Source organism: Manacus vitellinus, unplaced genomic scaffold (assembly GCF_001715985.3).
Source record: "Manacus vitellinus isolate BGI_N305 unplaced genomic scaffold, ASM171598v3 scaffold_0_pilon, whole genome shotgun sequence".
Taxonomy (NCBI): Eukaryota; Metazoa; Chordata; class Aves; order Passeriformes; family Pipridae; genus Manacus; species Manacus vitellinus.
The window spans coordinates 16,419,147-16,437,107 of NW_021938789.1; the positions used below are offsets into that span (position 1 = coordinate 16,419,147).

The window sequence follows — 17,961 nt, forward strand, 5'->3', positions numbered from 1 at the left end:
GAAAAAAATGAGTGCTGTACCTATCTATTAAAATGGTTGCTTAAAAAGCCTAAACAAAAACCTCAAAGAAAAACTTGAATGAAATAACATTAATTTATTTGTAAATTATCTTTGAATTGTTTTTTTTTTATTTGTAATGAAACCTTTACTATGAAAACTAAAGTGATATAAGAGCATTATCAAAAAAGCTTACCAGTGGGTGATAAATGTAGCATACTGACTACATGCTCCAACACTTTTTGTTTTGTTACCCACCTTCAAACATACCAGGTTATGTCTACCAGAGATACAGTACTTCGCTGCATGACTTGCTTGATTAGCTAAAACAAATCACATGAAACCTCCAGTAACCTGTGATGAGGGAGGTTCTATTTAATGTAAACATCCCAAAAGAGTATTCACCTTAATGCTGTTATACTTAACTAAAATCTGACAAAAAACATCCATTTAAAGCATGGCTGCTCAATTCAGAATATATCAAGGAAAGGAATTAGATTAGTTCCACAAAAACATTATTTGGCTATAGATTTCATTAGTCTTCACCAAAAAGTCCAGAGTGACAATAAACTCTAAAAAAGATGACTAACTAATGAGATACACTTGATATCTCTCAGGAGTGCAAGTCTCAGGTACAGGTCAGAGCTCAAAGGTTAAAAATCACTGTGCTCTTTACAGAACTACAGTGTCCACAAGCTGGAGGAGAATTACAGAAACTCCTAAGTTATCCTTCCTTGAACTACATCTGAGGCCTTTCTATAACAACTGAAATTAAAAAAAATGGTGAAACCATGGAGACAGCATTCCTCTTTGAAGTCCTCAGCAAGATACAGGTGCAATTTTTTGCCAACAACTTCTGACCTGGAGTCAAATAATTTGAAACATTTGCTTGATCACTGTAACCCACTTGATGGAAAAAGAACTATTCTAAGTCAAATAGCATTCACCTACTGCAAAATTGATTTGAATTTCTGTATAGGTATCCTCCTTCTGTTTTGCTAAATGCCTCTCAAAAATAATTCAATAAAGGAAACTTTTGCAAACATATTAAGGGTTATTTTTTGTAGGTTGTTTGGGGTTTTTGCTATAATAGAATTTTCAAGATGAATTTCTGGCTGTGCATTTGGAATTCTAAATGGTATTTTCTAGAAATCCAGGTAGTCTGGAGAAAGAGGAGAGGGCTGCAAGAGACTCAACTAGGGATAAATTATCTAATTGCAGAAATGTCAGATTCTCTGCATCTAATATAACAAATCAAGGTTGTATTATTCAAGTAAGCAACATATTCATTGCTGTTGAATCTCAACCACAATATTTTGCCTAATGCTGTCAGACTGTTTTTACAAATTCCAATAGTAAATTTTAAATAACCTAAATGTGCATCTTTTATTAATTCAGACATAGATGAAAAACTTGAATTTTTTTTCATAACAAACATTAAAAAAGATGAATAATCATCACAGGATATGCACAGGATATGCATCCATCCCAAAACTAGTATTCAGAGTGAACTAAACAAGTTAATGCTGTTATGATGTAGATATTTTTTAGAAAATATTTTTTTAGAAAAGCAAGCCTTTATAAAAGGTCTTTAAAAAAATTTACATTTACTACCTTCTCTCTATCAAGATTTATGTTTGGAAAGTAAGCTTTCCAAATGAAACTCAATTACTAATATTGAAAATTCACAGAAAGTTTCAAGCTAGTGAGAACTTTTCTTTAAAAGCTGGAAGGCAAAAACAGTAAAGCTGATTTTGATATTTAATGAGCTAAAAAAAAAAGAAACTTTCTTAAATTAATGGTCAGATTTATTGAAGATGCTTCATATTTGTTTTTCTGTACACTAATTCTTAGAACAAATCCTATATTTACCTGGCTAAGCTGTGCTATATAAGATCAAAAAGTGACAGAAAGGGAACTAAACCAACAATCTCCAGGTTATGGATGAAGTTCACTGTTATTTTACTTAACCAAGATTCCAAGACATGGTCTTTTACATGAAGGTTCTGTAATCTCTTATGAAACCTGGTTTCCTCAGGAAGGAAAACCTGTAAGGATTCTCATTTGAAAAATATTCTACCTGTAACAGCCTGGCAAGACCTTAAGATTATTATATGCAGTTTATGATATTTATCATCCACTGAGCTTTAACAGTTCCACTATGTGAGATAGGCGAGTAAACAGTTGAGAAAAAAAGACACCCTGAAAACATAAGTGCTGAACACCAATCAAAAGTGTAAACCACTAAGACACAATAAATTAAAGGCTAATGGCTACAGTCTATTTGAAGAAATTGTAATTCAATCATGGTGTAATTTAAATAGACATATAAAGGAAAAGTAGTCAAAAGTAAACACATTATTATATTTTCAATTAATCATACTGGAAATGGTAGATGGGAAGAAAATGATATTATAAAACTCATACATAGAGCAAACCTCAATTTATTCAGACCTATTAGTTCTTAAGCAGTCTGCAGTAGTGGACAAACCAATGCTAATTAAATTTTAAAAGAAAAGGCTTTACTGTTTATGTAACCAAAGGTATAATTTGCAAGAAATTGCTTCTTTAGTACCAGGCTATTTAGTACCAGTACATATTACAGGATCATAAAGGCACTGACCTGAAATGATAACAAAAGGCAAAGAGAGTATATTTGTTTTAGTTTGCCTTCTGATTTGCTGAGGACTACAAATGTAAGTACATAGAAGATCTTCAAAAGCATTTATAGAAATGGGTTACAGAACTTTGGAACATTTAGTAGTCAACATCTAAACCTCTATTCCTTTTGGTCACTTCAGCGAAATCCCTTTCTTTATGGTAACGCTGAGATCTCTGTTAGGATTTAAGAGAAAGGTTAAGGCAAACTTGACATAATGGGTTTGACCATAATGCACATACCATCTGCAAACCAAGGTAAAGTCAATACTCAGAGATGTCGTGGGATCTAAACAGGAAGCATGGCTAAAGTTTGAGACATAAATTAGAAATGCTGGAAAGCAGTGCCACAGAAAGGGACCTGGGGGTCCTGCTCAACAGCAAGGTGAATATGAGTCAGCAGTGCCCTGGCAGCCAGGAGGGCCAACCGTGTCCTAGGAGGCATCAGGCAAAACATCACCAGCTGGCTGAGGGAGGTGATTGTCCTGCTCTGCTCTGCACTGGGGCAGCCTCACCTTGAATACTGTGTGTAGTTTTGGGCACCACAATATAAGAACGATATGAAGGTACTAGAGAGTGTCCAAAGAATGTCAATGAAGATGGTGAAGAGCCTTGAGGGGAAGTCGTATGAGGAGTGGCTGAGGTCACAGCCTGGAGAAGAGGAGACTGAGGAGAGACCTCATTTCAGTCACAACTTCCTTGTGATGGGAAGAGGAGAGGCAGGCACTGACCACTTCTCCATGCTGTCCAGTGACAGAACCCCAGGGAATGGCCTGAAGTTGTGTCAGGGAAGGTTTACATTGGATGTTAGAAAAAGGTTCTTCACCCAGAGGGTAGTTGGGCACTGGAACAGGCTCCCCAGGAAAGTGGTCACAGCCTGTCAGAGTTAAAGAAGTATTTGGACAATACTTTCGGACACACAGTGTGACTCTTGGGGATGATCCTGTGCAGGGCTAAGGGTTGGACTCAATGATCCTTATGGGTCCCTTCCAATCAGCATATTCTGTGATTCTCTGATATGCAGAGCAAAAACACATCAAGGCAATGAGCAGAATGGGAGTGTGTATGGAAGATAAGACTCTAAAACATCCTAATCTTTAGGTTAAGACATAGAACAGGGTCTAGAGCAAAAAGCAGGAAGGGCTCAAGTAAGGTAAGGTAGGCTAAGCAAATACTGAAGCACCCCAAAAATCTGAACTGCAGTGAAAGAGTAGAGATACATAGGAAGATACAATTACCTACTGCAGCTGTGGCATTAACATCCATATCCTCCTTCTTCAGTATCACAGATTGTCATTAATTTCTAGTAAAGATGATTGGCAGATCATAACAAGAATATTCTTAAAGAAATTTCAGCAGAGGCAATAACTAGCCAGCTAAGCAACAACAATCATAAGAACTAAAACAGCAGGACTGTTTTTCCTCTTAACTGAGTTGCAGATGGATCCCATTTGCAGTGGAGTTGCAAGTAAAGCAGTACAATCTCCAAAACTAGTGTGAACCATTGAAAAAACTTTGCAAGGCTTCCTACCTTTTTTACAGAGAAGAATCTAGTCTCAAAAAAACAATTAGTTTGACAAATACTTCTTTTTTGACAGCACAGAGAATCTCTCTAGCAGTTCAGAAGCAGGAATACAGTATCCAAGAATTTTGAATCTTCTCAGTCAATCCTGCCACAGTAGGTTCAGTGTTGTAAGTTTTGCAAACAATTTAACTTGGAATACATTCCATCCATCCATCAAGGTAGTCTGTTTCTACCCCACAGGTACAGAGTCCAGGTTTCCCACTGTAACTTAGTGAACCCACAGATTTGTCTTAAGTAGCCTAAATCAAAAGTATTTTTTAGAACATGCTATGCTCACAACAGGGACTTGAGTTCACTAGGGTTTTTTTCAATTTTTATTCAGTTTCTCTTTCTTCAATGCACAAATTTTATTCAGTTCTTTGGACTAAAGCAGAACTCAGATGCAAGCAAAGTCTGATAACTAATTCTCCCCCACTAAACAGAGTACAGTGGAAAACAGTATTTAAAAATCAGAAAGGTGATATGACAAGGTAGGCTCTTAACAATGTCTCAGTCAGTGAGAGATGCACCCCTTACCTCCTAACTCCTGCAGGCACCACCACCATCCCCAGATGTAATTTTTTTCCCAGACTTCTTAATCTGGAACTTGAGCTGAGCAGCTTGTGGTAACCTGGCAGCACTCATAGGAACACAAACTGTGCCAGCACTGTAGCAGGGGAGAGAAGAATCATAGTAGTGAGATAAAATTCCTGTAACTTTTACTCTCTGATAAACCTGTATTTCCAGAGCATTCTAAAACTACCCCAACACCCGACAGCAGAAAGCACCCCAGGGGTGCCTTTGGCAGACAAGAGCTGAAGGCATCCTAACAACTTGCCTTGGGCAGAACAGCCAAGAGCTCTTCACAAGGAAGCAACAAAAAATCAGTGATATGGCCAAGCCTTCCCCATTAACTGAAGAAATCTTTGGGGATATCCTTTTCCCACTCGACAGATTCTTGGATAACATTTGCAAAACCTTTTAATGCAAAAGGTGCATCCCAAGCCGAGTCACACAGTAAAGGTAAGGTCTGGAAGAACACACTCTGTAGATCTTGGCTGGTGAAATCAACCCCACACCAAAGCAGTCTGCTGAGGCACAAAACCTATTAGTCAAACTGCTCTTTTGAACTGCCAGCCCAAAACAGTACCTCAGAAAAAGATCTGTTTCAATGAAAAATTCTAAAATAGCAGACCATATCCAGTTCAACTAAAGGAAAAAAGAAAACAAAAAATCCAGTCATGTTTTTTGGGGGAGTTTTTGTTTGCTTCCCTCCCCCATCCTAATAAGTGTGAAAATATTCACACAGACAGAAAACAGGCATTATGTTACAACGATATAAATAATGCTTACATGTCAGCTTCAAACCTATCATGCTTGCAGAAGTCTAACAAGGTAATGATGAACCTGAGATTTACTAAGATTTTAGTCTAAGTCTTCCCACTGTAATAAGCCCATACATAAAATATCTGGGTCTCATTTAACTCCATTTTGCAGAATGGAAAGTAGGAACTTACCAGGTTATTCAATGGCTTTCAATGGGAAAGACAAACAGAAGCGCTTTTTTTACCATTTTTATTGATTTTTTTCTGAAAAAATCCATCAGTTTAGAGAAATAGGATTTATTCAAATAATTACAATTCTCTGAAAATTACACTTCTGTTACCAGTTCACAACATGGCACAGGAACAAAAAGATCAGCAGCCATTAAGATATTGCAACAGACCACATTTATTCTGCAGGTCTTAAATTAGTCTGAAATTTGTAGTGCAACAATAATGCATCAGATGATTGGTCCAAAACTTTGATACCTATTTGAAAGAATTCATGGGAATTTCATTTATACTTCCCCAAGTAAGTTTTCCTTAGGTTAACACTGTCACCATTCAGTGTGCCTTGTGGATGTGCACAAAAACATATGCACACATATATAGTGTATTTGTGTATATATATGTGCAAACCCAAATTTAAACATACTTTATGGAAGTTCTTTTCTTCTTGATTTTTAGGGCCTGTTAACAGCAGTTATACTGATATTTTATCTGTGATATGCTTTTGAAATAGAACAAGTGTTTCTGAAGTCCTTAGATCCAATAAAAAATACACAATATTTTCTTCATGGACATATTCACTTCAATGCACAAAACCCTTCTACTGCTCCATTTATTCCATTACTGTAGTGGCTTAAATGATGCATGAGGCTTTCAGCAGTGAGGTGAATGTCATTTTTAAGGATCCAATAAAAAGACAGAAAATACAGCAACCATAACTCAATACTGAAAAATATTTACAAGTAAAAGTACAACCGTAAACAGTACATTCAGGTCCAGCCTCAGACAGAAAGTAAAGTATTTTCTCCTGATGGCATTAGGCCCCAATTAAAATCAGCATTTAAGAATGTGTTTATTAACTTTAAGCACCAGATTTAATCAATACAATTTACATTCAGGCTGATATGCTTTCTTGAGCCAGGGTCTCGGTGATTAGATGAGGCTCAATTACAAATTAAAGGCAGCAAAACAGTCAATAGTGCACTGGGAAAATTAAAATCTACAAACTTGTTTCAGATTTAACAACTGGTCAAATAAGATAAGTGCAAGGTCTGAAAGACTTGCTTTGTCAGTGCTATATTCCAGAATAATAAATAAAACTATAAAATATTTGAGTTTGATTTCATTTTCTCTGTGCTTCCTAGCAGAGTTGCCAGATACATTATTTGAGTCACTTGTCTAATTTCTTCAATCAAACAAATTATTTTTCCAATTAAGCTGCTCAATGCAATCAAGAATAGAAGTAAATGATGTGAGAAATGTTACGGCACCTGTGACTACCAAAAATAGAAGAGGGAATAAGTGAGCATACTGCTTCTGTGCGGGAAGAAATTCAGCAGCAGCATAAAACATCCTCAAAACTATCCACTAATAAAAATCAAATATCATTGATGCTGATAAATTGAATTTTTTTTCCTCTGAAATTTTAAGTAATTAAGAAATTATTTAAAACAATTTCCAATAAACAAGAAATTGTTTTCGATCCTCTGCTCTACCTTAAGAGATCTGGCCAATTCCAATCAAACACCAAATGCATCAGTAAGTTCATAAAAGACTGGTGGAAATCTGTGGCAGCATGGCTAGTCAGACTACAAAAGGGACAGAAACAAAATCAAGCAGATGCTGTTATTAATGCCTCCCCTGAAACAAATGTGCCATGTGAGCTCATTAGCGCTCTGATCTGTAGGTCCTTCTGCTTAACCAGACAGCATCTGCAACACCTGGACACAGCCTCAGCACAGCAGTGCCTTTTGCCCATCCAGCTGCTATGGGACAAAGCAGAACTGGATATGCCATGAGATACGAAGTAGGCAATCCCAAAAGGTAAGTGAAGATAAGATTCACAAAACAACTGAAGAAAACAAAATCATTTCATTGCTTGAATAGCTTTGTTTTGAAGAGACCTGCTGATTTTTAAATGTAAGGAACTCTGGGCTTAAAAACCAAAGTAGCTGCAGTGTGCTGCAATCACATATATTCAGAAACTGCTACCTACACAGACAGAACACAGAGGCTGTTATCTTAACCTTGGGACCTGTCCTCACACTCAGAAGAGCTGTGCTACAGTTGTACCACAAGCATTTCCCAGTCCTGGCAAACAGCATACTGTTCACCTTTGTCCTCATGGTAAAAAGAGGGGTTAATCTCCTCCCTCATTTAGTATTTGTCACTTCTTAATTGAGTGTGTCAGTACCATTCTAATAAATTTGTTTGTGTGGAGACTAATTTCGGTAAAGGAAATTAATTTCTCCTGTGAATACTAAATATTCAGGAGATGCCAGCAACTCTCAGCATCAAGCAAGCAGTACCCAAACACCAATAGAAAAGTCTGCCTTTGTAACTCTGAGCTAACCAAGGCCTTTTTATAAAATTACTTCAACCCATTGAGCAGCAAGAGATGATGTTACAATTCCATTTCATGTACCTATTAAAATTAGATGTTTCATTGAAGACTTCTTTTTGTAATCTCAATATGCTCTCTCATTGCTTAAATGTTATAATCAGATGTACACCACAGAGACACAGTTCTGAGATACAAGAATTAATACATTTTCTCATCTACTACATTCCTCTCCCACTTTTGATTCTTTCACATGCCACTCTTTCAGAGGACAAATCTATTTTATTCTTGAATACAAAAAAACCACTGAAAACCTAATTTCAAAGAAAATGTTACTAATTTTATAGTGTTAGACAATTAAAAATATTGCAGACCAGTAGTATCAATTTCAGCATGTATCTTGTCCTCCTTCCAGAAGTATCTCTCCAGTACTTACAAGGTGTACAGAGCATAAACAGAGCAAAAACTTTTGACAATGCTTAGAATAATTATATCAAACAAAATCTGAAACAAAAAAAAAAAATAATAGACAAAATCCTAGAATCCTGGTGTCCTTGCACTGCACAGGAAAACTTCCAGATTTCAGGAGTTTTACATAATCAGTTCTCTCAGTTCAATCTTAAATTATAACATGTGGTATACACATATACAAAATCAACAGCTGCATATAAACAAATTATATTTTCTCTGCACTGTACAAACTATGCATATCAAACCAAACTACTTTTGCACAGAAAATACACACAAATGCATACATATATACACGCATACATATATGTATATGTATTAAACTTCAGACTCAGGAAATCAGCTGGAGGTTTCATTATGAAGTGCTCTGTTCTTCTGCAGCACTGTATTTAGTTCCTGAATCACCTTTGATGGCAATTTGTTATCTAATTCCAAAGTAGTTGTGTTTGTTTTGTTTTTATTTTTCTTCAGTGCTTTATGTGGTCTTTGGTGTAAGTCAGTCATACCTGAACCTACATCCTCAGAAATCAAGCTTCGATGTGTTTTTGCATGACTCCGCACTTTCTCCTCCTTTCTTTCCAAACATTGTGCCACCATAGATGCTTTTTCTTTCAAGTTTGTTCTTTCTTCCAGAAATTCATTTTCACAATGTTCACCAAATCTTGATTTTCCAGTTTTTAGTTCTATATTCTTAGCAAACTAGCAAAGAGAAATAAGATCATTCACATTCACGTAATATTCAAAAATATTTAGATTGCAATTTTTGCTCATTGGCTTCACATAAGTTTTAAAGAAAAAAATCAAATTTACTCAAGAGCTGAAATAGCAGTCAGTTTTAAATTATCACAATATGTGCTCTTATCATTTAGTTAGCTCTTTTAGACAGCAATTTCTCAGTTAGTGATAATTCTGAAAATCACACAAATCTTTCAATTAAATGCACCATGACAATGAAGACATTTATTTTCTTATAATCACAATTTGATTTTTCATTCTACCACAATAGACTAAATTTTAATATTTTACAGAAATCCATATACTCTTAAAAACTCAGAATAATTAGATCAAATGAATACAACTGTGCATGTTGCAATTTTGATAATTTAATGACTGTACTGACTTTAATGAATGTATGACAGGTAATTTTAAATAATAACAAACATTTTCAGCAGCTGTTAAGTACTAACTGATAAATTATAAAGACTCTGCTTTTTCGAATTCCATATTGGTGGGCTGTTTTCAAATTCTTAAGCTGTAGAAATTAAAGGTAAATCAGATGCTGCATCTAAATTTGCATTATTGTACTCTGGCTGCCCACTTGGTGTGGCAGTAAGCAGAATATTCCTTTTGCAGAAAAGCCTAATAGTTCTCAAAGAAAATTATGTCTTGGAATTCCTCTTTCATATGTGGCATCTTTGTTGACTACTAGAAGACACTCAAAGCTGAGGGAGACTGTGGTTCTTTTAGTCTTTCCTGAGTGAAACTTGTTCAGTGTGGCTGAATTTTTTACACAGCTATTCATCCACAGCACATGAGCAAATTGTTTCGCGGAATTTTGATATCTCGTATATGTTAAAACAAACACAACAAAAACATTCAAACACTAGAGAGGAGCCAGTTTATATATGTAGAATCATTAAATGGGTTGGAATGGACCTTAAAGATCACTTAGTTCCGACCCCCCTGATGTGGACAGAAACACCTCTCACTAGACCAGGTTGCTCAGAGTCCCATATAATCTGGCCTTGGACACTTCCAGGGATGGGGCATCCACAACTTCTCTGGGCAGTCTATTTCAGTGTCTCACTACCTTCATAGTACAGAATTTCTTTCTAACACCTAATCTAAACCTCCCCTCTTTCAGTTTAAAGTCATTCCCCCTTTTAGTATCACTGCATGCTCTTGTAAAGAGTACCTCTCCAGCTTTCTTGTAGGCCTTTCTTGTATGACCTATTATAATTCAGTATGGTATTTGATCGTGGCTTGAAAGAAAGAGAAGGTTTTTCTTCCTTCCTCAGTCTTCTTGCATTTTGAAATAAAATCAAATATGCACTGCAGATACACAACAATTTATTTCTATTTCAATTAAATGATTCTATATTAAAAAACTTCAAATTTTAAATGCAACAACTAGTGCAGAAACAATGGAAATTGTTTGATTCTATTAGTGATTAGAAGGATTTTTAGTTATAGAGTGTTTCAAACTTTTGGTATTAGGTCTTGTTAATACACAATAAAACTACTTCCAATAATGCGGGAAGATCAGACACTCAAAATAGACTTTTTAGCACAAAATATTGATATTACACTCATTCTTTTCTGGATATCTTTGAGCTTTCGGTATTTTGGGTTTTGTTTGGTTGGTTTTTTTTCTTCCCTCCCTCCCCCCCCAACTTATCAACCTATCAGAAAGATATCACAAAGATAACACTTATTTCTCTGTTCGGAAAACTTTGTTTCTTTTCCTATCTGTATAAGTTGATCACATTTCTACTACATTGATCTGTAAACAGAAATCCATTTTCTATAAAGCAGCATCTTTCAGAAACTGCTTGCTCCTGTTATTACTCTCTAATGCTTTAAAATGGAGACATTTTTGCTTGTTGGAGAAGCAATCAAATTCATGGAAAGACTGATAGAGTGGTCTCCAAATGGATATCTTTTATTTTATTGACTGCTGTACAGTATTTCTCCATAGTAAACCATATCATATATATAATTTCTACCACAATTTTACTATTCATTCCAGTGCTGGTTTTCCATGAAAATAAAGTGTTAGTTTTTATTTTTCCTTTATGTATTTTTGTGTTAACCTTCCTAAATTATACAAATACCTTTTACATTAAAATTCTCTAGATCTAGTCATGGTATAAATTATGAAGACTGTCATTTTCAACTTTTATGTTTAAATGCAGACTTCCTTGAAATTGCAGTCTACAAAACATTAAAGTCCTTCCTAATGAATCAAATTATCCACAAAACAATAATAAAAAATAATTACAGTACTAAAATGTATTAAGGATTTTTAATCATGAAGCTCATAATCCAATAAAACTTTTATCCTAGAATATCTGAATTTGTAGCTATCTCAAAGATTAGAGGTCTCAACTGTACCTGAATAAAGAACAGCTAAGAGATATATCTAAGGGTTATGAAGTTTTTTGACTGATTTACTTTCAGCAAAGAAGTTTGAAAATGCAATCATCAGAAGTAAGTTATTAAAGAATTTCAAAAATAGTTTCTGAGAGAAGGTTAAAAAGAAAGGACAAATTAAACAAAATAGGAAAGCTACACTTGCGTTCACACTGTATTATACTCCTGTGATAAGGCAGAGCAGAAATGCCAGAAGAAAGTATATCACAAGAAAGATGGAGTTGTCTTTTACATAAAGCACTTCTGTCTTTGCTTTTGGCTTGCTATGGAACCAAGTCAACTTAAACACTCTGCACCTGAACTGCTGACTCTGTTAGTGATGATAACAGATACTATATTAATTACCCTCCCTCAAAATCTTCTATAACATGTGAGAAATAACACTGCTACAGTCAAAGGACCCAACTGCTGTTTCAACAGTCATTCACTGCTGAAGTCAGGTTAGTTACCACTATTACTCCCAAGCAGAATAATACTTCACTTCTTCATCTCAGCTGAAAGTAAGGCAAGTAAGTCCTCCTCACAGACATCAGTATCTATGTGGATACCAGAAAGTAACCTCAAGCTAATATAATAAGGTCCAAATGCATCACTACTGCAGGTAATGTAGTGACACAGCTCAGTTTCTGCAAAGAGTTGTAACTAAAGCCTCTTATTCTTTGAAACTAATGATAGTACAATATAAATGTATCACAGTCAGTTCCATCTGAACTTTTCCACTGTATTCACAGAGCTAACTGTACTAAAACAGTACAGTTATTTTAGATAGAAGAAAAGATATGACAGAAAAGGTATGAATGACAGTTTTCAATAACCTTATTAAAATAAAACTGTAATGCACTATAATAAAGTGCAATATATATTTCCAGATAAAAGTCTTATTTCTAATAAATAATCTTTGCTAATAAAAAACCCAAGCACAAATAATTTTAATCAAAACTGTTAATTTACTGAACAGCCAAAGAGGTGACACAAGTTTAGATTACAATAGCTTGTTCACATTAAATTGTCCTAAATGTTCCTTTAATGACAAAACATTGACAGAGATATTGATAAAAGCACCTCCATTTTATATTTATCCAGCTCTAGGGAGTTTATTACTGGATTATTTACAATTACAGCATTGTAGTTAGATGTTATATACCAAGTTTAAACCCCACTTACTTCTGCATTCTCCCTGATTTTACAAGTGTTCTTCTCCTGATGAATAGGAATCAGTGGTAAGCCTCTGATCTTTGGACTTTTAGTTATGGACTGTTTTCTTGCTTTTCCAGCAGGTGGCCATATATCTGCATGCTGAAGAACAAAATGATTCCTTATTTTTGATGTTGGAATTTCATAAATACACAACATTCTTTGGTATGCAAAACTCTCTTGGAAAAAGCTATCTACTGCACAACACCATGCCCTCCTCTTGTAGAAGAAAGAGGAAAACATTATGATGCTTAGAATTATTTTAATATTTTGTAAGTGCTGCACAATGCTGATTGAAAAGAAGCAAAATGTCTCTATACAATTCTCATGGGTCAAACATCTTCCCTCCCTAATACTATTCCAATATCTTCTAAAAATAGAAAATATTAAATGCAACATGCATATTGACTTGATTCACAATTTCAAAATCCACAAAAGCATACCTTCGGGAGTCCCAACAAAAGTTTCTGAAATAAGATAAAATTACCCCGATTTGCAAACAAGTGTTTCAAAATGTACAAGACCAAGTGCCAGGTCCTACACTTTGGCCGCGATAACCCCATCGCTCTCTACAGCTACCTGAAAGGCAACTAGTGATAGGATGAGAGGACATAGTTTTAAGCTGCACCAGGGGAGGTTTATGTTGGACATTTGAGGAATTTCTTCACAGAAAGGGTGATTAGACATAGGAATGGACTGCTCTGGGAGGTAGCAGAGTCACTGTCCCTGGAGGCGTTTAAGGGAAGACTGGACATGGTACTTAGTGCCATGGTCTAGTTGACATGGTGGTGTTCAGTCATAGGTTGGACTTGATGATCTCAGGGGTCTTTTCCAACCTAATTGATTCTGTGAAAATTTATATTAACAATTTAGAAGAAAATAATTGCTTAACCTAAAATAACAAGCATTATCCAAAACGAAATGGCTTGATATTCTGAATGCTCCAAACCCACAATCTACAAATATACAGATCTGCCTTCAATAGCAGTCTTTGCTTGAGCTCTACTGAAACAGGTCAGTGTTGGGAACATATGAGGTTTCCTTCTGAGTGAAAAAACAAGACTGTGAAGAGAAAGGAAATTAAAAAAACGTAAATCACTAACTGAGTATTTCAAGTTTGAGCACATGTACTTGAAGCTCACACTCTCTGGTGATGTTAATGGTAACTAGAAAAAGAGGTCTGAGGACAAGGTAGTATAAGAGTATCTTACTGAAAAATCTTCAACATGACATACTGCGAATCAAAGAGAATGTACAAGGGTATAGCTAAATTAGCACAACTCCAAAAGAAACTGGCAAGCCAGAACTGCAAATCCATGAAGTAAGTCTCTTCAAGACTGTATTTAAAAACACAGTTGTGGAGCTATGATCATATTTGCAGGTGGTCTGCAAGTAAAAATAGCATTACCAGTAAAAAGCCATCAGAATTAGTGACTATTGACTTATGATGGCAGTCCAGAAATTGGAAGCCCCAATTCCCAATTCAGAAAAAGTATTTTATAGATTCACATCTTTATAGAGTAAAAAACTCTCACACATGGTGCTGCCCAGGGTGATGTCAAAGCCTGTTCCTCCGCAGTGAGCATTAAGAACATTTTCTTCCAATGAAGCGAGAAGGTATTATCTGAAAGAGCAGCTCTTGCCAGCCAAAATCAGTTTACTTTGGATCAAGACACAAGACATAAACGCAATCCAGAAAGTGCCTGAGAAACTTTAATTAGACTCTGAAGAAAATTGCCTCCCTTAATTCCCAGCAATCTTAAGGAAACTATCCCTGTCAATTAAGCAGCCTGATTTCTGTTTTGTGCCTGTAACATTTCTTAAAATAGAGCTCTGGGAAAGTACATCAGAAATACTAGCAGCATATGAGGCCACATAAAAAATTTATTTATTCATAGTTTTGACCCATCTGTTCAACAGCACCTCATGGTAGTATAATGTGCCTCTAGTTGATCAAAGGCAATAGAACTGGAAGAATACCACTGTCTATCCTTGTACCAATAAATTACTTCCAACTGTATGCTATGTATGCTCTTAAGCGATTTTGTACAGAACTATTACAGAATTCATGAATCAAGTTTCAACCATGCTTTTCAGGATGATTTTGCATGGAACTGAAAGAAATATTGCTCCTCCTTCAAACATTCACAGTATTTACCAGCTTGGAGTAGAATCTTTGGGTTAACTTGATCATCTGTATCAAAAGTACCCTTGTCACTAGATTACAGTGGGGTACCTACACTTTGCTATTTATATCCTCTGCATTTTTTATACTATAGGAATAATCATTATCAGAAAACAGAAAAAAAGAATAGTACTACTATCTTACTGATAATAATTACCAATAAAGTCTTGCTCTGCTCAAGCACTGAGGAGCACAGTAACATTGGTTTATGTCCCTCCTAATTGCAAGAGATCATTAAATGGCAATGTCTTAACACCTCAAAACCTACTTTACAGGATTTTTCAATTTTTAATCTATGTTATTCCACTGATGAAGAAAAGATGTTGCCTGCAGTCTCTCTAACATACATGTCCTCAAATAGTGATAGCACATATGGTAAAAAACAAGCTGTTTTCTCTAAAGATGGTCTCAACTTGAAAATTCTAACTAGGAATAACCTCAGATGACATCTACAGTTTTCTGATTTAGAAATGGGATAATGTAATAATAATTCTCTGCTGCTGTCTAATACAAAATTTTTTAGAGATCTTATAGCAAGTTTTACCAGTACGAGCCACTGCATTCTCAAGATTTTCTCTGTAACTTAAAGCAGTAGATTGCAATAAGAACAATACAAAAAAACTGTGTCATTAGCACACCATTTCTCATGTAGTTTATAGACTGACATTACTGATGTCCAGAATGCTGATAAAAAAATCAACAAATTCCACAAAAAGACCAAACCAAACCAAAAACCCCTTCCAATGTTGCTCATTAGTATGTTAATTCATTGCACTGTTCATTCATTGGAATAGTTAAAAAAAAAAGCATGAATTCATAGCAAATTTTCTTTTAATGTACATGAAATTATTAATTTATTTTTTGTTAGAAAAAATTATCCTGAACATTGAGCAGCAATTGTCAGTTTTTTATCTATATTGTCAAAGGAAGATTTTACATACCACAGTACCTGAGCAGAACCCTAACAAACTGCCCTTCTTGTTATTTTACATCAAAGGGACTTCAACAGTTACCAAGCTTGCATGAGTTATTTCTAAGTATCCTATATCAATAACCTCTGAGCCTATTTGTTGTGACTCTGCTCATGTTATGCCCATGAGATGTATGCCAGAACTGGTGGCTGTTTCCATGGAAACTACAATAGTTACCTCAGTTATGGGAGCTGAATAAGATAAGAATTTGGAAGTCTTACTTTCAAGGCATGCATTGTACTTCTAGCACTACTATCTACGAAGGTCAGATTCTGTTTTAGAAACCCTGTAAGAAGTACGTATTTCGACAGTCTTGCGCCCAGCCCACTTTATGCAACATGTAAAGCTCACAGGTTATTATAAATCTAGCAATGTTTATTCACAGTGATATTCTGCAAAGCTCCTTGAACATCATGGGAAAGACAAGAAAAATCTGACAGAGATACAACATCCTGTTAAAATCTTAAACTATGTTACAGTCTCCTATCGGGTTGAATTCTTCCCGTCTCTCTTACTTCCACTTATCCTATGTATATGTTAAACTCCATTTCCAAGAATGGGTTATATGGCACTCAAACACACACCCTCCTTACAATCTAGTAGCGAGCAAAAGAGTACTTCATGACAATGCCTACGCAACACAATGAATTGTCAGTGTTAACTAAGCTAACCTGGACATCAGAGAAATACAGCTATGTTGGCACAGCTCTTCAACAGAGCTACTTCACATCACTATGTTTTTAAACAGAACACTCCTCTTCCATGACTTTAGCAACTTCCAAACTAGTGAGCAGAGAAATAGCACTCAGGTGCTGTGGCACACAAACACACCCTTTAAGACAATGGCCAGAATTTCACCCACGAGAAGTTTCCACAAAGAAAATTAATTTTCCTGCTTTAACCAGCTGCCATACAACACAGTGGGGTGGGGTAGTGATGCCAGAATCCAATATTCTTCTCGCTCTCAAAGCACTCACAGTTTTCATAGACTAAGACCTACCTTTAGGCAGCTTTACTACATTAAGTATTCCAGAAACACTGGCATTGAACCTTATATAACACACACACATATTGTTTAATGGGATTTTCATAGCAGCAGTATGTTACATTTCTTTGATCAGGTTAGTACCTGTGCAATAAAAATACTGATCATCCACTCCATCTGCACATCTTGTCCATCACAACATATATACCTAGAACACAATAAATAATTAACAAGGAAAACAATGAAAATTCCTGTTGCAATTAAACATTAAATAGGCTTCTAAACTACTTCAAACAGTTCTTACCTTCATTCATGATGTCTATTATTAGCACTCCCAGAAAAAAATAGGGATTATATAAATAATTCAAATTATCACTTTACCCTAATTTGTCTGTGATTCATTTCAGGCATGTGCATAAGATTAAAATCTATCATTCTAACTTTATGACTATTGCTTGGTTTCTGGCCACAGGAGGAAGCCAGACACTTAATCCCAAAAGATGAACAAAACACATGAATTAAGAGAGTTTCTTTACTTAAAAAAATCATGCAAAAAGTCAACATGCAAGCAAAATAATGTCCATTAATTTTCAAACACTCTTATTTTGCAATTGAATGTTTCAACAAATATTAGACAGTGAAGTTAAACCAATCATGTGTTTCATGTTTACCTACCACTGCTGCTTTTCAGAAAATACTGCAAGTCCCCAGCTGAAAGAAAATTTTCAAAAATCAGTTCCATAAACAGAGACATATTCTTCAAACTGCAGAGATTAATTACCCCTATATAGTGCTTTTAAGTTGAAAAAAATAAAATTAAATTGAAAAGTTTAAATGTGTAGCACAAATCTAGAATGAATTGTGGGTTTGAGGATGGATTTTTCTTATTTTCTCA

At 35.4% G+C, this 17,961-nt stretch overlaps 1 protein-coding gene across 1 annotated transcript in view; it reads right to left on the reverse strand.

Annotated features, from left to right (window-relative positions):
• Nucleotides 1–5,818: 5,818 nt before the first annotated feature.
• Nucleotides 5,819–17,961, reverse strand: part of ARAP2 (ArfGAP with RhoGAP domain, ankyrin repeat and PH domain 2) — a 117,360-nt gene continuing 105,217 nt past the window's right edge. Inside the window, exons 29-32 of the mRNA XM_018068149.2 lie at nt 17,742–17,777; nt 17,211–17,274; nt 12,896–13,027; nt 5,819–9,277 (exon numbers count right to left, since the gene is read on the reverse strand). Of these exons, the coding sequence (XP_017923638.2) occupies nt 8,918–9,277; nt 12,896–13,027; nt 17,211–17,274; nt 17,742–17,777 (592 nt within the window). The 3' untranslated portion in view covers nt 5,819–8,917. The remainder of the gene's footprint in view (nt 9,278–12,895; nt 13,028–17,210; nt 17,275–17,741; nt 17,778–17,961) is intronic.